At 47.2% G+C, this 22,797-nt stretch overlaps 1 protein-coding gene across 6 annotated transcripts in view; it reads right to left on the bottom strand.

Annotated features, from left to right (window-relative positions):
- Nucleotides 1–20,846, bottom strand: part of CDK5RAP2 (CDK5 regulatory subunit associated protein 2) — a 170,825-nt gene extending 149,979 nt beyond the window's left edge. For 3 of the 6 annotated variants that reach the window (XM_075905146.1, XM_075905144.1, XM_075905143.1), the window contains exons 1-5: nt 20,467–20,845; nt 19,744–19,811; nt 15,582–15,649; nt 2,501–2,611; nt 273–349 (exon numbers count right to left, since the gene is read on the bottom strand). In XM_075905146.1, coding sequence (XP_075761261.1) covers nt 273–349; nt 2,501–2,611; nt 15,582–15,649; nt 19,744–19,811; nt 20,467–20,519 — 377 coding nt within the window. In that variant the 5' untranslated portion in view covers nt 20,520–20,845. The other 3 variants (XM_006129080.4, XM_075905145.1, XM_075905147.1) reach the window with 3 other exon arrangements.
- Between the last annotated feature and the right edge of the window lie 1,951 nt (nt 20,847–22,797).

Genomic DNA, 22,797 nt, shown 5'->3' on the forward strand with positions numbered 1-22,797 from the left:
CCTCAAGGACCCTCATATACAAAAGGTACCACAAGTCTCATTATATAGATGGTAAGTTCTTGGCAGTCCTTAGATGGTACCTTTATTTGCCAGAAGCTGGGCATGAGTGACAGGGAAAGAATCACTTGATGATCACCTGTTCTGTTCATTCTCTCCGGGGCTCTGTTGGAAGACAGGATACTGGACAGGATGGACCTTTGGTCTGACCTAGTATGGCCATGGTCCTAAGTTCTAGAAAGGGTGCAGTCCCTTTGAGAGGCAATGGTACTTACGAAGCTTTGATGAGCAGTTTTTCCCTCTCCTGCAGGTCACGTTTCAAACTTTCTACCTCAACCTTTAGCTCTATATTCTACAAGACAAAGTTAGATGATGAGATGACACACAACCCAATGCAACTCAAAGTTAATCCTACACATTGATTACATTTTTAGGTTATAGGCAATAACAAATTCAAAAACAAATTAGGTCCAGAGCATGATGGAAATGGGAACTTACTTCTGATTCTTTGCCTTCAAAAGAGTCTTTATTTTACAAGACTTCAAATAGTTTTAAAAGACACCAGAGTTTCTTAAAAATCATATATTTGATCATCACAATAAATAAGTCACACAACAATGTTAAAGACTGCGAGCTCCTCACCATATTTCCAAGAAAAATTGCCATTTTTCAAACAGATCAAAGCAGTTACCTGGAGCTGTTCACAGCCATACAAGTAGTTTTGCCCACCTAAAATATTTAGGGTATGTCTACACTTTATTAAATTAACTTACAGCCACGGCAATAATTACTGTGTTAGTACATGTCCACATTGGGAATGTGAAAGTGTAACTGTGTATACCAGGGTGGGCAATATTTTTGAAGCAAGGACAGTTCACAAATTTCGGAAGTGGCCGCAGGCCGACTCAGAAGGATGGGGCCCTGGGAGGAAGGGGCGGGATTGAGAGTTACCCTACCAGGAGCTTTGCTTGGCCAGGGTCCCTGCCCCCTGACTTCTAGCCAATAGAAGGGACCTGGAGCAGAGGGGAGGGTGCTGGGGGCTAGCCTCCCACAGTTGTCTGGGGTAGAGGCTTAGAATTCACATAACACAGCTGGCAGCTCCTGGCCCCGCTGCTAATCTGTTGCCTGGCATGCATAAGCCCAAAGAATAGAAGCAGTTGAAAGGGCTTGTGCCTCCCGGGTAACTTGCAGGCAACAGGCCAGTGGGACCAAGAGCTGCGAGCCCTTTCAACTGCTACTAATTAAAGACCTCACATATTCCCTGTGGCTGCCAGGCAATGTGTTGCCCAACAGGCACAGGGAAGACATGAGCCCTTTAAATAGAACCAGTTAAAAGGGCTTGTAGCTCCGGTGCTGTTAGCACGTTGCTAGGGAGCCAGAGATATGCGACCCCTTTCAATTGCTTCTATTTAAAGTGCTCTCACCTTCCCTGCACCTGGTACACAAGGTGCAGCAAAAATGCGAGCCCTTTAAACAGAAGCAGTTGAAAGGGGTTGTGTGTCTCTGGCTCCCAGGCAATGCACTGGGGGTAGGACCTGGAACTGCCTCGCAGGCCGGATCAAAGTTCTAGGAGGACTGGATCTGGCCCACTGAGAAGCTTTGCCCACCCCTGGTGCATAATGTTAATCGATGAGCACAGGCACTCATCTTATAGGGACCGTTACTGCACCCGTTCCCAGCAGGCTCCCATTCTTCACCTTCCTGGTCCCTTCTAGGAATGGGGTGAGGGAGAGAGAAGCCACCAGAGTAACGGTCCCTATAAGATGAGCGCTTGGATGGCCATTAAGAAGAGATTCAAGTGCCATCCATCTGATTAGCAGAGCTCCCACAGCATGTTTCTCTCCTGGTGGTGCACATCTAAATATGTCTCTGTGCACATAACAAAATATGTTCTACACATGGATGGAAACAAAATCAGTGGAAACGTTGCACCTGAGGCTTTTCACCCACTCCTCACCACACCGGCTCCCAAATGGGAACAGAGTCCAAAGCCAGTGAGCTCTCCAACGAAGAAGGGGCTTTCTTGTCAATTTCATGTCTCTTGTAAATAGCATAGCAAGAAAAATAACATTCAGAAGATGTAATTCTGACATTCACATAGTGTATGCAGCTGACTTGAAATTTCATCTTCTACCTGCTAGGACTGGTCTGGGAAGTTTCACTGAATGCTAACCATTGGTGACATAACTGAACGAGAAAAACTCGAATAATCACGGTGACAAGTAATTTAAATTAAGATTTCAGAGGAGAAGAAAGCTCAGATTTATTGTTCGAGTAATATAATTGTTCATTAGCTAGTACTGAAAAATTGAATTTAATCTTTCATTTTGTATTAAGGTTATTTTAATCACTTTACTATTGCATATAATTAGACAGAAGTGAAAAGAACTGGCAATACTGAAATTTCCAACAAAGGCTGAATATCAAGTGATTTAGAAATTTTAAGATAGCAAATATTGTTTGGAAAGATACACAGTTACTTGCAATGATTTTAAATACCTACAATTTTGTAGATGTCTTCAGTGGGACCATCAAATTTCTGCTGCATTCGCTCCTCCAGAAAATATATACGAAGCTTTAGGTTGAAGTTCTCTTTTTTCAAGTCAGTTATTTGCTGTTAAAGAAGAGAAATAAGTAAACTATACCACATTTCACAAGTAAAATTGATATTGTATTTGCTTTTGTTCCTCACAGCACAAAAGGTAAATAAAAAGTTTTAAAAAAAAATCACACATTAACAGACCATGAAGATATGGGACATTAATAAAAGGTCCCTACTTAAAGTCATCTACCAGTGGAAGTGGATAAAGTCATCTTGACACCATCCTTGAAAAAAATAATCATAAGACCATTTGTTCAGGAACTCTTCCTAAATCGTAAAAACTAGATGAAGAAAGATGTGGAAAAATTGGAGAAGGTCCAGAGAAGAGAAACATGATTAAAGATGTAGAATATATAAGCTGTGAGGGAAGACTAAAAGAACTGGGCTTGTTTAGTATGGAAAAAAGAGAAGACAGAGGGGACATGACCGTGGTTTTCAAGTATCTAAAAGAGTATCACAAGGAGAAGGAAGGCAAATTGTTCTTCTTGGCCTCTGAAGATAGGACAAGAAGCAATAGGCTTAAATTGCAGCAAGGGAAGTTTAGGTTGGACATTAGGAAAAACTTCCTAACTGTCAGAGTGGTTAAACACTGGAATAAATGGCCTACAAATGTTATGGAATCTTCATCTCTGGAGATATTTAAGAGCAGGTTAGATAGACATCTATCAGGGATGGTCTAGATCAGTGGTCCCCAACGCGGTGCCCAAAGGCTCCATGGCACCTGCCGGGGCATTTACGTGTGCCCACTTAGTTGGGTTCACGACGCAGGATGGCCAGGAGAAGACAGGCCGCACATGCTGAACTCGCGCTGTGACGGGGCGTTGAGAAGCGCTGGCAGCGGGAGAACCTGCTGGGGAGCGTGGCAGGGAGCTGTGGGAGCGGAGTGGCCGGTCCAGAGTGTCGAAATGGCTGCGGTGGTGGGTCTGGTGCCGGCGCAGGCGCACTTGGCACGGGGCCGGCCAGCCAGGAGATGCAGCAGGATGACATCACCCACCAGTGCGGCGCCCGCCACATAAAAAGGTTGGGGACCACTGGTCTAGATGGTGCTTGATCCTGCTGTGAGCACAGGGGACTGGACATGATGACCTCTCAAGATCCCTTCCCGTTCTAGTGTCCTATGATAACAAGGGCCAACAAATTTTGGTAAGAACAATAGGAAGCTACAAACTTAAAGCAAGATCAGGGTTTGGTTGTGCCAGGAGAACCGTAAGTTCTACGAGAAGGACTTCCATAACTTGGAAAAGGAGGGGTTGCTGTGCCAAAGAATGTGATATGAGAAAGGCCACTGGGGGCAGTGAGCCGGCAGGGGACAGCTATCCTGCAGAGTGTACGCTGGAGGCAGCCGCACCACCAAGGAAGTGGCCAGCAGGGCTGGGTCTCCTCCATCTTCTCTGCAAGCACAAGGGTAAGTAGCTCCCCTTCCCTCAGCATATTAAATAATCGTTTCATTAAAGAGAAAGTCTCCTTTTAAATTTTTTAGGCACCCAAAAATGGAACATTCAAATAAAACACATCTCCTGCCAGCCCAGAAAGTATGTAACTGAACTACTAATAAAATATTTACATAGGCTTCTCTAGAACAACACCTGACCAGGATAATGATAGCAACTATGAAATGCTAAGGGGGATTACAGAGGCTATAAATATAAAAAACTCAATAATAAGGGGGGATTTCAACTATCCCCATACTGACAGGGTATACGTAACCTCAAGATGGGATGCAAAGATAAAGTTTCTTGACACTTTAAATGACTGCTTTTTGGACCCACAAGAGGAGAGGCAATTCTGATTTAGTCTTAAACGGAGCACAGGATCTGGTCCAAGAGATAAATATAACTGGACCACTTGGAAATAGCGATTTAAATGTAATAAAATGAAAAATCCCTGTCGTGGGAAAAACACTGTGGCATTTAATTTCAGAAAGGGGAACTACACAAAATAGAGGTTATTTAAACAGAAATTAAAATATACAGTGCCAAAAGTAAATCCCTGCATTGCAAGGAAACTTTTCTAAGACACCATAATAGAGACCCAACTTAAATGTCTACCCCAAATTTAAAACAAACAAAACAAAACACCCCACACACAGTAAGAAAAGGACAAACCAGGGAACTACAGAGGGGTCAACCTCACGTCAATCTCCGGAGAAATCATGGAGAGGATCGTCAAAGTGTTCATTTTGAAGCACTTGGAAGAAAGGAAACTTTCAGGAATAGTCAGCATGGATTCACCAAAGACAAGTCATACCTCACCAAACTGATTGCCTTCTATGATGAGATAACTGACTCTATGGACATGGGGAAATCAGTGGATGGGATATACCCTGTAGTTAGCAAAGCTTTTGATATGGTCTCCCACATAATTCTTGCCAGCAAATTAAGGAAAGATGGATTGGAAAAATGAACTGTAACTTGGACAGAAAGCTGGCTAGACTGTCAAGCTCAACAGATAGTGATCAACAGCTCGATGCCTGGTTGGCGATTGGTTTCAAACAGAGTGCCCCAACGATCGGTTCTAAGGCCGGTTTTGTTCAACATCTTTATTAATTACCTGGAAAAGGAGATGGATTACACCCTCAGCAATTTTGCAGATGGCACTAAACTAGGGAGAGACGTAGGTATGCTGGAGGATAAAGATAGGGTCCAGAGTGATGTAGACAAACTGGAGGATTGGGCCAAAAGAAATCTGATAAGATTCAACAAGGACAAGTGCAGAGTACTGCACTTGGGACGGAAGAATCTAAGCATTGTTACAGGCTGGGGACAGACAGGCCCAGCAGCAATTTGGCACAAAAGGATCTGGGGATTACAGTGGATGAGAAGCTGGATACAAGTCAACAGTGTGTCCTTGCAGCCAAGAAAGCTGATGGCATATAAGGGTGCAATAGGAGGAATATTTCCTGCAGATCTAGAGAAGTGATTATTCCGCTTTATTCAGCACTGGTGGCACCACGTCTGGAGTATTGTGTCCAGTTCTCGGTCCCTGCATTACAGAAAGGATGTTTCCACATTGGAAAAGAGCAACGTAGGACAACCAAAATGATTAGGGGGCTGGAACACATGACCTATCAGGAGAGGCTGAGGGATTTGGGCTTATTCAGTCTACAGAAGAGAAGAGTGAGGGAGTATTTGATAGTAGCCTTTAACTACCTGAAGGGGATTTCCAAAGAGGATGGGGAGAGGCTGTTCTCCGTAGTGACAGATGGCAGAATGAGGAGCAATGGTCTTAAGTTGCAGTGGGGGTGGAGTGGGGAGCTCTAGGCTGGATATTAGGAAAAAAAAATTCATTGGGAGGATGTGGAAGCACTGGGATGGGTTATCCAGAGAGAAGGAATCTTCATCCCTAGAGATGTTTAAATCCTAGCTTGTTAAAGCCCTGGCTGTGATGATTTAGTTGGGATTCGACTTGCTTTGGGCAGGGGGCTGGACTCAATGGCCTCCTGAGGTCTCTTCCAGCCCTATGATTCTAACTCAAAAAATACCACCGTGGCTTAATCACCAAGTGAAAGAAAAAGTTAAATCCTAGAGAGAAAAATAGAAAGGAGCATAAACTCTGTCAAAATAAGCAGAGCTCAACAAACTATAGAACCTACTCGCCCAAGGCGAGTAGATTTCAGCCATGTGTCCTGTTTACCTGCGGCACGCGCATATGCAATGTGGCTCTTGCGCATGCGCAGTGTGGGGCTAGCGAGTGGCTTTTGCTGCTATTTGTCAAGCCCTGAAAATAAATGCAAAAAATTATAAGGAAAGCCAAAAAGGAGTTTGAAGACCAGCTAGCCAACAACTCAAGAAGTAATAGTAAAATGTTTTTAAAGTACATCAGAACAGTAAGCATGCTCAACAACCAGTAGGGCCACTGAACAATCGAGATGCTAAAAGAGCACTAAAAGATAATAAGGTAATTATGGAGAAACTAAATACATTCTTTGCTTCACTGTTTACAGCTGAGGATGTTAGGGAGATTCCCAAACCAGAGCCATTCTTTCTCAGAGGCAAATCTGACCCAGATTGAGGTGTCATTACAGGAGGTTTTGGAACAAATTGATAAACTTAACAGTAACAAATCACCGGGACCAGATGGCATTCACCCAAGAGTTCCGAAAAACCTCAACTGTGAAATAGTGGAACTATTAACTTTGGTCTATAACCTATCCTTTAAATCAGCTTCTGTACCTAATGACTGGAAAATAGCTAATGTGACTCCAATATTTAAAAAGGGCTCTAGCAATTACAGACTGGTAAGTCTAACGTCAGTACCAGGCCAATTAGTTAAAACTACAGTAAAGAACAGAGTTGTCAGACGCATGTATGAACATAATTTGTGGAGAAAAGTCAACATGGTTTCTTTAAAGGGAAATCATACCGTACTAATCTACTACAGTTCTTTGAGGGAGGTCAACAAGCATGTGAACAAGGGGGATCCAATGAAAATAGTGTACTTAGATTTCCAGAAAACCTCTGGCCAGTCCCTCACCAAAGACTCTTAAAAGTAAGTTGTCATGGGATGAGAGGGAATGTCCTCTCATGGACTGATAACTGGTTAAAAGACAGGAAACAAAGGGTAGGAATAAATGGTATGTTTTCAGAAAGGCAAGTGGTGTCCCCCAAGGGTCCATACTGGGACCAAGCCTTTCAACTAATTTATAAATGTTCTAGAGAAAGGGATAAACAGTGAGGTGGCAAAATTTGCAGATGATACTGAACTGCTCAAGATAGTTAAAACGAAGCAGACTGTGAAGAGCTTCAAAAAGATCTCACCAAACTTAGTGATTGGACAACAAAATAGCAAATGAATTTTAAAGTTGATAAATGCAAAGTATCAGGGGGTAGCCGTGTTAGTCCGAATCTTCAAAAGCGGCGAGGAGTCCTGTGGCACCTTATAGACTAACTGAAGTGTTGGAGCATAAGCTTTCGTGGGCAAAGACCCACTTCGTCAGATGCATCTGACGAAGTGGGTCTTTGTCCATGAAAGCTTATGCTCCAACACTTCAGTTAGTCTATAAGGTGCCACAGGACTCCTCGCCACAAATGAAAAGTAATGCACATTGGAGAAAATAATCTCAACTACACATACAAAATGATGGGGACTAATTTAGCTATAACACTTAAGTGGAAGATCATGGAGTCATTGTAGATAATTCTCTGAAAACATCCACTCAATGTGCAGCAGAAGTCAAAAAAGTAAACAGAAGTTAGGAATCATTAAAAAAGGGATTGAGAATAAGACAGAAGATATCTTATTGCCTCTATATAAATCCATACCATGTCCATATATGGAATACTGCATACAAATTAGGGATGACCTGGTCTTATTGGGTTAACCCTGTAAACTACACCCCCCACCCCTCCCACACACACACACCTTGCTGCCTCTGTATCAGAGGTAGCAAGGGGAAGGGGAGGCAGGGGCTGGTGCTCATGGGGAGCTGGCTTAAAATACAGCCCCCCCTCAGAGGCAGCAGTGCAGGAGAGAGGGGGCAACAGGGAAGGCTGCCACGAAGCAGCCTTTGTCCACCAAGGGCCCAAGCTCCTCACAAACAGAGGCTGTGCTGGCATCCCACAGAGCAGCATCTGTCACAAGGAGCTCAGACTGCCTGCAGACAGAGTTTGCTGCCACCTCTCACTGCTGCCTCTGTCTCAGAGGGGCAGCAAGCAGGAGCCGGTCTGCACAAGAAGCTGATTCTTAAACCAGCTTCCCTCACAGATGGACTCCCACCTGCCATCCTGCACTGCTGTGTCTGAGAAAGAGGAAACAGTGTGGGGTGGCTAGGGGCTCCCCAGTAGTGGGAGCCTATCGACTATCAAATAGTTGTATAAACAATAAAACTGGATGTGGTTACACAATTATTATAATATACATCATGTAACATCCCTAGTACAAATGTGGTTACCCCACCTCAAAAGACATATATTGGCACTGGAAAAGGTTCAGAAACAGGCAAAAAAAACGGGTTTGGATAAGGTGCCATATGAATAGAGATTTAAAAGACTGGGACTTTTCAGCTCAGAAAAGCAGAGACCAGGGGATGTGATAGAGGTCTATAAAATCATGACAGGTATGGAGAAAGTGAATACAGAATTTATTTGTTCCCATAACATAAGGAAGTCACCAAATGAAATTGATAGATTTAAAACAAAAAGGAAGTTTTTCTTCACACAGTGCACAGTCAACATGTAGAAATCCTTACCAGATGTTTTGAAGACCAGGACTTTAACAGTGTTCAAAAAAGAATTAGACACTTTCAAGGAGGCTAGGTTCATCAATACTTATAGCCAGGGCTCGACAATCTATTGAATCTACTCACCTGTGGTGAATAGATTAAATCCCGGAAGAGCCGGGTTCGGGCAATCTGCACATGTGTAGAACGCTGGACAGAGCGGCTGGCGAGCAGGGCTCGCCACGGTTCAGTGAGCCCTGGTAATAAGTGTTCTGAACCAAATCTAACAATTGTACAATTCTGCTCCACATATTCAGTTAAAATAACATTGCTTGTTAAGTTAAAAATGCATTTCCTTATTTGTGTTACAAACAGACTTGACTAGTAAATCTGATGACAGAAGGTAGTGATATAGCACTCAAAGATCAATTCATATTCAGTCATTTTTTTAAATGAAAGGAATCATTTAAATCATTGGTTGAGCCTTAACCGGGGGAGGGGCTATGAGGCAACCCAGAGCTTTATATAGCAGTGAGTCAGCAACCGGGGAGCTTGCAAACAGAGGCTGGTAACAGGGAATTTTGAGAGGGAATTCTCCAGGTAGAGAAGGTGCTAATACAGGACACTTGAGGGAAGTGGCTATCTAGTGTGTGTGTGTTTGTGGGTTTCTTGCTGTGTGATAAGCTTGTGTTTGTCTGGGGTTTAGGGGTTGTTGGGGTTTTTTCCTCTTCTTCCCCTCCCCCCTAAGGAGTGTGTGCTGTGGCTAGCAGGTGGAAGCTCTGAGCTTCTAATCAAGGTTTGAAATCTAGAAACCTCATTGGTTGAGCCTTAATCAGGGGGAGGGACTATCAGGCAGTCCAAGACTTTATATAGCAGTCAGTCAGCGATCAGAAGCTGCTAACAGGGAAATTTGGAGGGAGTTCAGAAGGGGGCGCGATACTCTCGTCATTCTTTAAAATATTTCCACTAACCAATTATCAAAACTTCCTGAGCTCTGGTGGGCCTTCAGGGGTTGATTCCATCAGAGGCAAAGCTTTGAGCCGGGCCTAGCCTCAGCCTTCTAAAAAAGACAGCCAGAGTGAACACAAAGAGCAGCGAACAGGGCACCAGCCAACATAGGAGTTTGCCTAGGAATTCACCTTGGGAGACCCCTACAGTGTTTGGTGCGCTCTTCCTTGAAGATTTTTTTTTCTTTTCTCTCTCCTGCCCTTCAAGAAGGCATTTAATAACATCTGAGGAATCTCTCTGAAGGAAGGCAGGTATGGATGGTGATAGGTCTGCTGTTGTTACTTGCACAACATGTGCCATGTTTGCCTTCCTCCCAGAAAAAAGAAGGGATTTCATCTGCACTAAGTGCAAGCTGGTCGCCATTTTAGAAGAAAAATTAGAGGATTTGGAGGTCCAAGTATCGACCCTACGTTCCATCCGAGAGGATGAAGACAGTCCTTGATAGAAGGCAGCGTTTAATCCTGCAGGCACAGCAGGCTGAAGAGCCAGTGAGGGAAGTACAGGACAAGGAAGAGAAATGGTAGCATATAACCACTAGAAGGCGGCGGCGGCCAACTCAGGTTTCCCCATTCCTGTAGAGGTAAGTAACCACTTTTAGGCTCTCTCCACCGGTGGAGAATGCTTTGGCAGGGAACTCTCAGGGAAGAAATCAGAAGGGAACACAATTTACCGGAAGGCCTGGGATGTGTAGCCCAAGAGATGGGGGTTCCACAACCATCACCCCCAAAAGACGACGATGGGGGTGGCGGTCGGGAACTCCCTCTTAAGAAGGACTCAGTCATCCATCAGCCATCCAGACCTGCAATCTCAAGAAGTGTGCTGCTTACTAGGAGCTTGCATTCAGGATGTGATGGAGAGGCTTACAAAACTGATGAAACCTTTGGATTGCTACTCCTTCCTGCTTCTCCACATGGGAACTAACAATACAGCCAAGAATGACCTTCCTGTGGAATTTGCATATCTTCTTCCAATCGCACTTTCGAAAGCGGAAATAGTTTAGACGCAGCTTTTTTGGCAACCTCCCCCCTTTGTCGAAAAGCCGCTCTTCCTCAAAAAATGAGGTTTTCGAAAGTTCTGCTTTCGAAAGTGCCATCGGAAAAAGATATACAAATTCCCACAGAATCTGCATGTCCCCTTTCGACTGTTCCACGTAGTCTAGATAAACCATAAGCTAGGGGGAGAGCTAGATACGCTGTAGGGCAGGGATAGGGTCCAGAGTGACCTAGACAGATTAGAGCAGCGTTTCCCAAATTATGGTCTGCGGCTCGGCACCGGGCCATGGAAAAAAAATGCCAGGCCTCAGCATGCCTGGTGGCTGCCAGCCCTTAGGCCAATTTGACCTATTTGGTCGAATCGGGCCCCACGCCCCTGCACCCGGAAATGCCGGCGAGTTAAGAGCCAGGGCCCTGCTCCACCACTATGTGGAGCTGGGTCTCTCCCCAGCTCTGCCTGGAGCGGGCCCCGGATCCCTCCCCCCCCCCCCGCCGGCCCTCCCATGCGTCCTCCCACCCCGCCCCCAGAGCATCCCCCTCAGTCCTGCACCGTCCCTGCTGCACGCAGCTCCTCCTCGCCACCTGCTGCCCATGCGCGGCGTTGCTCGTGGGCAGGGAGGACACCTGGGCGTAATGTGACGTCATGTCACAGCCCGGGGTTTTGAAACCTGCGGGAGGAACGTAGCGGGGCTTGGCTGGCTCTGGGTTCGGCCTCCGGGGCCTGAGTGTGGACTCCGGCCCTGCAACGTGGAAGGAGAAAGTAGGGAACCGGCTCATGCAGCGGCGGAGGCGAGGAGAAGGGAGGGGGGAGAAGGAGAAAGGGCTTGGGAGGGAGAGGGAAAGGCACCAAGGGACAGGGGTGCAGGAGAGAGAGAGACAAATGCCAGGGGGCCAAGTGCAGACCATGAGGGAAAGGGCAGTAGGGGAGGTGTCAGTGGGAGGGGGGACAGGGTGATGCTGGGAGAGGAGAGGGGAAGGGCACTGGGGGCTGGAAGGGGAGGTGCTGGGAGAAGGCTTGAAAGAAGGGGTGGGCATGAGGAAGGTCAGGATGGAGCAAATCGTGTCTGAGGGCACAGAAGGGCAGGAGGGGAATGGGGCAGAGACTGGTGAGGGGGTGGGAATTAGGGAAAAAGAGGGCAAAGGGAGGCACCAGGAGGGTACAGGGCTAAGGGAAGGTGCAGGTGCCAGGAGATTCCGGGGTGAGGAGGAGGGGAGAGCTGGCCACCGGAAGCAGAACTGGATGGGGGAATCAGGGCAGGCTGGGGAGATTGGGGGGCTGGTGGAAGCAGGGCTGCCGGAGGGGGTGTGAGGTTGGGGGAAGGGACCTGGCCGGGGAAGATGTGGGCGGGGTGGGAGAAGCAGCCGCTGGAAGGAGGACTGGACGCAGGTACCGGGGCTGGCCAAGGGAGATTAGGAGGAGAAGCGGGGGAGAACTGGCTGCCCGGGAGGGGGCTGGGGAAAGTGGGGCTAGCCAGAGGTGCAGCAAGGGGAGCAGGGGGAGGAATGAATCGGCCTGCAGGGAGTGGGACTGACCCGACCCCGTTCCCCTCCCTCCCCCGCACCCACAAAGCACAAGTTAGTCCAGCACAGGGATTCTACTGTCCCCTTCCCCCCCCCCCCCCCCCCCCCACACCCCTCGAGTAGTTGCGAACTATCTGGCTTGTAGACATACTCATGCAGCCTGAGAACATTTACCAGCCAGGCAGTTCGAAACTACAAACTGATAAATCTAGTAATAATACAACTTACCTACCGAGAAAATACCAGACATGTTATATGTCTGGTATTTGCTCAGTTTGTTTTTCATGTGTTTATATTTTTGGGCTGCAAAAAGCAGAACTGCAAAAAAAGGGTTCCAATTAAAGTAAAAGTTTGGGAAACCCTGGTCTAACCATCTTTCTGTCTGTCTTACAGCCCATTTATCCAATCCATATTCCTTAACTTGCTGGCAAGAATACAGGCAGTCCCCAACTTACGTGGATCCGACTTACGTCGGATCCGCACTTACGAACGGAGCTTTCTCGTCCCGGAAGTCGGGGCGAGAAAGCCCCGATCGTAAGCTGCTCCGGTGCCCCTGGTCTGCTGGAGACCGTCTCCAGCAGACCAGGGGCACCGGGCGGGTTCCCGCGCTTCTGAGGCTTTGCCAGAGCAAAGCCTCGGAAGCGCGGGAACCGCTGCTGCTGCCACTTGGGTGCCGGTGCCTGTGGTCTGCTGGGGACCGTCCCCAGCAGACCACAGGCACCGGGACCCAAGCGGCAGCAGCGGGCAGGTTCCCGCGCTTCTGAGGCTTTGCCAGAGCAAAGCCTCAGAAGCGCGGGAACCCCCGCTGCTGCCGCATGAGACCCGGTGCCTGTGGTCTGCTGGGGACGGTCCCCAGCAGACCACAGGCACCGGGTCTCATGCGGCAGCAGCGGGGGTTCCCGCGCTTCTGAGGCTTTGCCAGAGCAAAGCCTCAGAGGCGCGGGGAACCGCCGCTGCTGCCGCTCCAGTCTGGGTGCCTGTGGTCTGCTGGGGACGGTCCCCAGCAGACCACAGGCACCCTGACTGAAGCCGCAGCCGCGGGGGGGTCCCTCGCCTCTGAGGCTTTGCCAGAGCAAAGCCTCAGAGGCGCGGCACCCCGCTGCCGCTGCGGCTCTGCTCCCCGTGTCCCTGGTCTGCTGGGGGGGGGGGGGGCGCAGCTAGTGTGCTCCCCCCCCTGCAGACCAGGCTTTTGTTTTGGACTCTGGGGCAGAGCAGCTGGGGCGCTGCCGATTGGTCCTGCAGCGCCCGTGGGCACTACTGGACCAACCCGGCAGCACCCCAGCTGCTCTGCCCCAGGTCCTGATTCAGCCGCTGCTGGTCAGTTTCAGCAGCGGCTGAATCAGGACGTCTGGGGCAGAGCAGATGGGGTGCTGCTGGGTTGGTCCAGTAGCACCCCAGCTGCTCTGCCCCAGGCGTCCCCAAGTCAGCTTCTGCTGAAACTGACCAGCGCTGACTACAGGAAGCCCGAGGCAGAGTTGCTCTGCCCCGGGCTTCCTGGAATCAGCTGCTGATTAGTTTCAGCAGCAGCTGACTTGGGGATGCCTGGGGTTCTTAAGTTGATTCTCTATGTAAGTCAGAACTGGCGGTCAGTTTCAGCAGTGTCTGAATCTGGACGCCAGTTCCGACTTACATACAGATTCAACTTAAGAACAAACCTACAGTCCCTATCTTGTACATAACCCGGGGACTGCCTGTATTGTGGGTGACCATATCAAAAGCTTTGCTAAAGCTGGCACTGGGAGATTTGGGAGGACCAGAAACAACTTATTTGAATATTCATCATTTGATTAATGAATATGCAAATGAAATCCAAAAGTTTGTGAATGGATTTACTGGTCCCCGTGTCAAAAAGTTTGGGAACCCCTGGATTAGAGGATTGGGCCAAAAGAAATCTGATGAGGTTCAACAAGGACAAGTGTAGAGTCCTGCACTTGGGACGGAAGAATCCCAAGTATTGTTACAGGCTTACAAATGGCTAAGTAGCAGTTCTGCAGAAAAGGACCTGTGGATTACAGTGGATGAGAAGCTGGATATGAGTCAACAGCGTGTCCTTGTAGCCAAGAAGGCTAATGGCATATTAGGTAACATTAAAAGGAGCATTGCCATTATATCCAGAGGTGTGATTATTCCTCTTTATTCGGCTCTGGTGAGGCCACATCTGGAGTATTTTGTCCAGTTCTGGACCCCCCACTATAGAAAGGATTGGAAAGGGTCCAGCGGAGGGTAACCAAAATGAGTAGGGAGCTGGAACGCATGACCTATGAGGAGAGGCTGAAGGATTTGGGCTCATTGAGTCTTCAGAAGATAAGAGTGAGGGGGGATTTGACAGCAGCCTTCAATTTCATGAAGGAAGGTTCCAAAGAGGATGGAGAGACGCTGTTCACAGTAGTGAGGGAGGGCAGAACAAGGAACAATGGTCTCAAGTTACAGTGGGAGAGGTCTATGTTGGATATTAGGAAAAACTATTTCACTAGGAGGGTGGTAAAGTTACTGGAATGGGTTCCCTAGGAAGGTGGTGGAATCTTCATCCCTAGATGTTTTTAAGTCTCGGCTTGACAAAGTCCTGGCTTGGTTGATTTAGTTGAGATTGGTCCTCCCTTGGGTAGGGGGCTGGACTTGACAACCTCCTGAGGTCTCTTCCAGCTCTATGATTCTATGATCCTCATAAGTAAAATTATGAGGTCAGAAAAATGCCATATATTGCGTTGTAAAGCTCAGGGACATTAAAATGAGTTTGTGAATGTGTAACTGCTGGAAGTTTCGGTGGTTACACATTTACACACCGGGGAGGTAGCGAGGGGGAGGAGTAGAGAGGCAGGCCAGCTCCTCATGCACTGCAGCCAGCACAGGGGGAAGGGGTTCCTGTGTGTAACTCTGTACGTTAACTGAGAAGCCTGGACTCACTGGTTAACTATGTATACAGGTACACATTCACATCCCTAGGGAAGAATTACACTAGAACTATTCTTTAAGAGGAGTTTGACCATGAAGCCATGTTGAGACTGCAACCAAGATGGGACATTTTCTAGCCCTAATAACAGGATCTGCTTCAATCTCAACAGTTACAGTTAAAAAATGGGTAGTAAACTGATGAGCAGATTCTCAGATGGTGTTCATCAGGGACTTCAATAGAGCTATGCTAACTGACACCATTTAAGGACTTAACTCAATCAAAATAAATGCATTTATGGGTCTCCAGGAAGTTATTGTACCTCTACCTTTTCAGTAGTCAATTCTGTAGCATACTCTATAGGATTTAGCAATTGATTTTTGTCACTAAATTTTACATGATAAATTTACTTACATTTTCATAATCCTTCATGGTCCGAGCTCTGGTTGGTGAAACTATATCTTCCGCCACATCCAGAAACACTAGACAACGGACAAGACAAATCAGATCCAAACCAGCATTCCCTCTAAGTTGCACAGTGGCAGCAGCTTCACAGATGATTAATCAGCCTCACACAATCGGTCAGCTCCTACAGGGAGCCCTGAGCCTGACTGGGCAGGGCTGACTAATCACCTGGGAAGCTGTGCTACAGCGCAGCTTAGGAGGAACCAAACATCCAAATATCAGAGGATCCAAAATTACAATGTTATTAGGGGAAAAAGGTTATTTTAACCATCTGAATGCATTAAAAGCATCAAACAAGTGTATTTTCATGTGCCCTTTTTAAATTATGGACTGAGTTATGACAAAAACAAGGCAGGTGCTCATAGCTGCGCAGCGCTGTGCCCCTCAAGATCAAGGCTTGCATCCATAGCAGAGGTAGCAAAGAAATATTAGCTACTTCTCTATGTATATGATTACAAATAATCAAAGTGTTTCTCTCTCGTGTTCATTCTACAATAGCCAAAATTTAATAAGGAACACAAATGTGGTATTAAGACAGCTATGAACATTCGCAAACTTTAAAAAGGGAAGGGCGGGGGGGAAGAGATTCTATACAGGAGGCTTAAAAATTGCAGATTATATACAAAATGTGACATCATATATCTACATATCCATATATGGAAAAGCTAGAATTGAAGGATTAAGGGAAAAAAGTTTGAAGTACCAAGTTCCCACTGTTTAAAGAAAGTTCCCACAATTAAAAGAAATTATTGAAGTAAATATTTCCAAAGTTATCAAGTAATTCCATACACACTACAGAGCCTTTCAATATTCCCAGGAATGCCAACCAGAAGTCTTCAAATGTTGAAGATTTGACTAACATGATGAGATACATAGAACATCTACAGTAACAGCATCACTGCCATACAGCAATGTAGGTTTATTTCTTATAATTGCTTGCTTTCATAAAAAAATATCTTCCAGTTAGCATATGTAAGTTGTTTTCATTATTGCACAGCAGAATTGTAGACCAGGGAAGGGCAAAAAGGCCTCCTGCAGGCCAGATGCGGCCCGCCAAGAGAGTTGATCTGACCGTGGAGTCCCTGCTACTATCTGCACCCCCAGGCCAATCAGGACCTGGAGGGACGGAGGGGAGGGAAGTGCGCAAAGTCTCCTCCCATCCTGCAAGGGGTGCGGCACTTCTAAGCACCGCATGCTCCTTGCAGGACAGGGGCAGAGCGGGAGGAGACTTTGCACACTCCCAGGCCAATCAGGGCTTGGGAGCAGGAGGAGCGTGTGACATCTCCTCCTGCCCTGCAAGGGGCTCAGAACTTAAAATCAACCGCCAGCTGACTCTGAGCATGGCGCTCCCTTGCAGGGCAGGAGAAGGGAGCAAGAGACTTCATGCAGAACACAGAACCATCCTGGCCTCGTCCCTTCTGGGGTGGCCTAAGGCAACTTCAAAAATTTCTGAAGTAGCACCCGGTCAAAAATTATTGCCACTCATGTTGTAGACTTAGCTTCAACTAAATACACAAAAGCATACTGGACAGAATAACATTCAAAATACAAGGCCAGGAAACTGGTTATCAGAACAGAGAAAATTGCTATAATTATGTATAAGTAGTTTTCATTTGATATTTCAAAATAAATGTTTCATGTTGTATTCTCTCCCAAACATGTAGTAAAATGAATATTCAGCTACTACTCCTACTCCAGAAAGTAAAACATGCTGAATTACTATCCCTGCTCAATACAGTTCAACAATATTTGACAGGAAAAGTCTGGTGAGAGACTTTCACGTGCTCTCTCTAAAATAAAGGACTAAACTACCATCATTGTTTCTGAAATTAGTACAAGAAGAACAGGACCAAAGTCTTGCAGGATCAGGATCTTAATGACAATAGAAACTTAATATGTTGGTATCTTGGCTTAATACAAATTGGCACTCTCTGGTACAGCAACATCCCTGGTCCAGCATCATTTTAGTTAGCTGGATGTCCACCTACCACAGATGTGGCCAAGTCTCCTGCAGTCCCATAAAGTTTGTTTTTCGCCATGAGTCCAGGCTTTCAGTGCTCTGTGCTGTTATTTAGCTCGATTTTACCCCTAAATGTCTTCTAAGAGCCCAGTAAGCAATGGAAGTGGTGGTAATGCTCCTAGACCCGGGGTGGTCTCTTTCATTTAAAAAAGATGTGGCTCCTGCTGCTTCTGAGCCACGCGCCCTGACTATTCAGGCCGGCAGCTCTGCGCATGGCGTCCCAGGGCTTGCTCACGGGCAGCCACTCAGCACACAGAGTCCCAGCGCCTGGAGGGAGAAGTGCGTGGCGGCGGATCCAGGACCTAGGCATTAGGTTAGAGCCGGGGGGGGGGGGGGGGGAGAAAGAGGTGCCTGGCTCTGGGTCAGGGGGATTGGGTTACAGTGGGGGGGGGGGGAGGTGCCTGGCTCTGGGGGAAAGGAGAGGGATTGGGTTAGAGCTGGGGGGGCGGTGCTTGGCTCTAGGAGAGGGGAGGAGGATTGGTTTAGAGCGGGGAGGGGGCTGGCTCTGGAGGAGAAGGAAGGCATTGGGTTAGAGCTGGGGGATGGGAATGCCTGGCTCTGGGGAGCATTGGGTTAGAGCAGGGGAGGGAAGGGGGAACTGGGAATGCCTGGCCCTGGGGAGGGAGGGGCATTGTGGGGGGGGGGGGGCACGAAGCACCTTAAGCTCAAAGTCTCCGTGGATGCAGAATAAGGCAGCCAACACAGATGTCCTATTTAAATTCTAGGGCAAAAAAAGAATCAGCATGTACCTGATTTACAATGTTTCTTTAAAGAATATTCAAAGGCTATTGTTTGCCAGGCTGAAGCAATTATTCTGAGATGTTTTTGAACCTCTCATATTTGCAGTCTGGGACAGGCACTTCAAATTGTGCTAAATTACTTCTCAGTGCAGTTTGATTTAAAAAAAAAAAATCACAGGACATAATACGGCAGTAGTGTTAAATTTCAAATACATAGTGGGAATGCTTTTTTGTGAGAGAGAATTTACTGTATTTTTAAAGGTTTTTTTTTATTTGATGTGTTTTCCTTGTCAAGTCCTCTGAAGATCTATGAATTTAAATTACTAGAGACTTTTGTATTGGTTTTTGTCTGAAATGTCTTGTAATGTTGTTTTTATTACTACATGTTGTGTACTATATCGATCTTTCTCTATATAAATATATAAAAATAAATATACAATACGTGGCTCTTTGTATTCTATTCACCGCTATTTTGGCTCTTTGTCTCTAAGTGGTTGGCCACCCCTGCCCTAGACAATACTCAACACCCATGGTTCGGCAAATTCTCTGCTTCGGAACAGGTCAAAGCTCTAGGATGCTGGACTAAAGCGGTTCAACCTGTACCACTAGCTTCAGTTTATACGGTTTGTTGGTTTTCTTAAAGGGACATTATACTTATAAAAATTATATGTTGCAAATAAAGAAGTTTATTTGCCTGTTACTAACATCTATTAAAAGTGAACTGTTAAGTGTGAAGGCTAGGATTATAACAGGGTTTAAAAGAGAACTAGATAAATTCATGGAGGTTAAGTCCATTAATGGCTATTAGCCGGGATGGGTAAGGAATGGTGTCCCTAGCCTCTGTTTGTCAGAGGGTGGAGATGGATGTCAAGAGAGAGATTGCTTGAGCATTACCTGTTCAGTTCACTCCCTCTGGAGCACCTGGCATTGGCCACTGTCAGCAGACAGGGTACTGGGCTGGATGGACCTTTGGTCTCACCCAGTAAGGCCATTCTTATGAACTGAACTTACTTTTCGCTATTTATGATCTTTATTAACTTTTGACACTTCTACCAGCTGGGTAATTTATTCAGTTTCACTATGTAGTTATTTTCACTTTCAGATTCCCAGTGCTGCAATATTTGCCTAGCAAATACTGTGGGTTAATCGTTTGAAACAATAAGTTTTTAACACAGGAACATTACAGAAATGTGTTTATTAGACTACAGTGCTGTAAGAACAAGTTTGGCTGTTCTCTAGACAAGCTCTTGCAAATAAGATGTTTATCTTCTAACTTTGCACTCTCCTGAAATGAACATTTCAAGCGTTCATTTGACCACTTCTTGTGTGCCATCACATTAGCTGCCCTTACCTCCATTACCTCCTACGCCAATACAAGGTTCTTCTCTGGAGACATCTGGCAGTCTGGAAATACTGACGCTAAGAGTGAGACACAGGAGGCATTTCAGTGATGGAAAGTTTAGAAGCCCCACAAAAAGTCCCTCCTTCCTGAGTACTTCCAGTGTCTCTCCCCAACACACAATACACGGCAAACACCAAAACGTGTTTTGTTAATCTATAAAGTGCTACCAGACCATTTGTTGTTTTTTAAATTTATCCTGTACAGACTAACTCCGCTAACCCCTGAAGCTACCGAAAGGGAGGGAAGGGATCCAGGTAACAGCTTCGCACCCCTTCCCCAATATTAGAAAAGATACTAAGAGCCAAACAGCCACATGGGAGGTGGGGGTATGAACCCCAAGCTGCAGTACTCCTGCCCCTGTGTGTGAGGCCCAAGCCACAGCCAAACTCTGGGGGCTTCAATCACCAGCAGACAGCTCCAGCAAGAGGTGACCAGACCCGAGTGTGTGGGGAGGGGGAATCCCGAGCGCCCCCGGTCTCGCCGGGGGGAAAGGGGTACTCGGATTTCCACACATGCACAGTCGGTCTGGCTTGGAGGAACGCGTGGGGGTGATGCCGAGCGCCACTCCGCTCCGCAGGCCAGACCCCAGTGGGGGGGGGATCTCAAACAGCCTCGCCCACGCCGGACGCCCTAACGGTCCCGGCTGCCTGCCCCGTCCCACCCCGCTCCTACCTGCCGCTAAACTCCACGGGCAGGGTGAGGTCCTCCCCCGGCAGCGAGTCCATGGCGGTGCGACCCCCGCAGGGACCCTCCGGCGGCGGTGGCGGCTCTGGTTGTTATTGTCCGAGTTTGGCGGCTTCGTTGGAATTCAAACGGCCGCAACCGCTTCCGCCATCTTGTATATCCGACTGTGAAGCCACTTAGGCCGCTCTGCAATGGTACGTGCTGAGGGCACGATAGAAAGCTAATGGGGCGCCGCCATCTTTGCTGAGGGCAAATGCTGCATACGCCAGCTTGACTAAGGGCAAACTTTTGCGGCAACCAAGGCCAGCAGCTTTCACCTCTAAGAACAAAGAAGGTAGCGAATGTGGGCAGTAGCCATCTTGAGTGAGGGCATGAAAACGGGCAGCGTGCGCAGCCGCCATATTTAATACAAGAGCGAAGGAGGGTGTGACCAGGCGCCATCTTTAGTCAGGGCAGTTGCGCTGCGAGGGATACTGGTTAGCATCCCGCAGTGTGACACACGCTCTGAGTCCTCTAGTCTCAGTATGATGCGGTCAGTTCCGGGGTGAGAGCAGCAGCCCACGAGTGCTTCTTCCCTGCTGCCTCCGTCAAGGGAGGGAACAGGGGCTGGTGCTGGGGAGAGCAGACTTAAACAACGGTTCCCCGCAGCACCCTGTCTGCAGTGCCTCCTGCCGCCCCACTGCTGCCTCTCAGAGCCAGCTGGGGAAAGGTAGGAGAGGCTGCTCTGGTAGCAGCCCCGGTCCGCGGGGTGGCTTGCCGCAGCCAGCCCTGGCCACTGTGAACAGGGGCTGCTGAACTCGGATCAAGCAGTCCCGGCTCGCACCGGTCTGGGAGCATTGCGACTCTGCAGTGTAAGTGGGGCGCTCAGCACATTTAAAATGCAGAGGTGCAGCAGTCCTAGAGCGAGCCTCCTCTTATCGACTAATCGTGTGGTCCAGCCAGGCTGGGCAGCGCATGCGCTGTACGCCCCAGGGGCAGGCCCCAGGTTGCGCGCCAGCGGCCATGACTGGCCTGCGCATGCGCCGAGCACCCCGGGGGCAGGCCCACGCTCCACAGGCCGGGCCTGCTATAGATACATACGTTTATCAGCTCTAAATGGACCAGTGTGGTGCAGACTAATCTCTCATATAACACATAGGACTTCCCTCAATTAGATCCTCTTTGGTTGTTTTTCTAAAAGATTTGCACTAATTTAATGTTGTTTTTAAAGAGCCTGTCAGGACAGTTCCCCATTCTGGCACTCTGAGTGCAGAAGGTGGGGGCCAGCGAAGACTTTAAATATACCTTGCCTCTGCAGGCTCTGGTTACAAAAACTCCCCCAGAGTCACAGATTCACTGAGTTTGGGAGGTAGCTCCCACCATCAAGTGACTTATCCCTAAAACCAGGGGGGAACACTTGAATTCTCCCACATGGGGCATCCCAAGCTCTTTCACCCCAAAAGAGCTTGAAAAAAGAAAAGAGAAAAACAAGCTGCAGTCTCTGGTAGCTGACCACCCAGTCTCAGGCAAGCAAATACACACACACAGCCCCTTGTTACTTTCCAGGACAAAAGAATCAAATCATCACCTTAAAAAAGTGATTTTTATTAGCACAACAAAGGCTAACGCACACTTGGTTGCTAGATGTTACAGTGCAACCAAGGAAAACAAAATGGAAAATCTCTGGGAACAATTCTTAGATGGTAAATGGGGAAGGGGAGGCATAGATTCAAACAGAGTAGTTCAAACCAAACCACAAAATAAAGAAAAATACCCTGATCATAACTAGATTCACTTTTTCTCATGATCTCTCTTGGTTCAGTCCACTTCCATGCCCCAAATTCCTTGGAGGCATGGTAGTCCTCCCTGGATTTAAATCATTCTGTGTCTCTCTAATCCTGGTTTAACTCTCCCACACAAAGAAAGCAGGCAAGTTATCGTATACAATTCAGATTTCATTACTGTATGCCCATTGGTTCTTCTCACTCCCTGCCAACACCCTTGCTAGCTACCTGAGTTTAACCCTTTAGTCACCGGGTGCTAGCCAGCACTCCTCTTATCCATCACAGAGCCAGTGATGGAGAATCCACCACACTCCCAGGTAAATTATTCCGGTCAATTACCTAGCAGACAATCCAGGTAAAACATGTTTTCAGGCACTGTATCATGATATACATTTGTCTGCTAGGTTGAAGAACATGTTATGAAAATTTTGTTCGCCATGTAAGTATTTATATAAACTGATCAAGCTAGGCCTTAGCTTTTTCTTTGTTAAACTCTGTAGATTAAGCTCCTTGAGCCTATCACTATAAGGTGGTTTCTAATCCTTTAATCATTCTT

Source organism: Pelodiscus sinensis, chromosome 22 (genome assembly GCF_049634645.1).
Source record: "Pelodiscus sinensis isolate JC-2024 chromosome 22, ASM4963464v1, whole genome shotgun sequence".
NCBI lineage: Eukaryota > Metazoa > Chordata > Testudines > Trionychidae > Pelodiscus > Pelodiscus sinensis.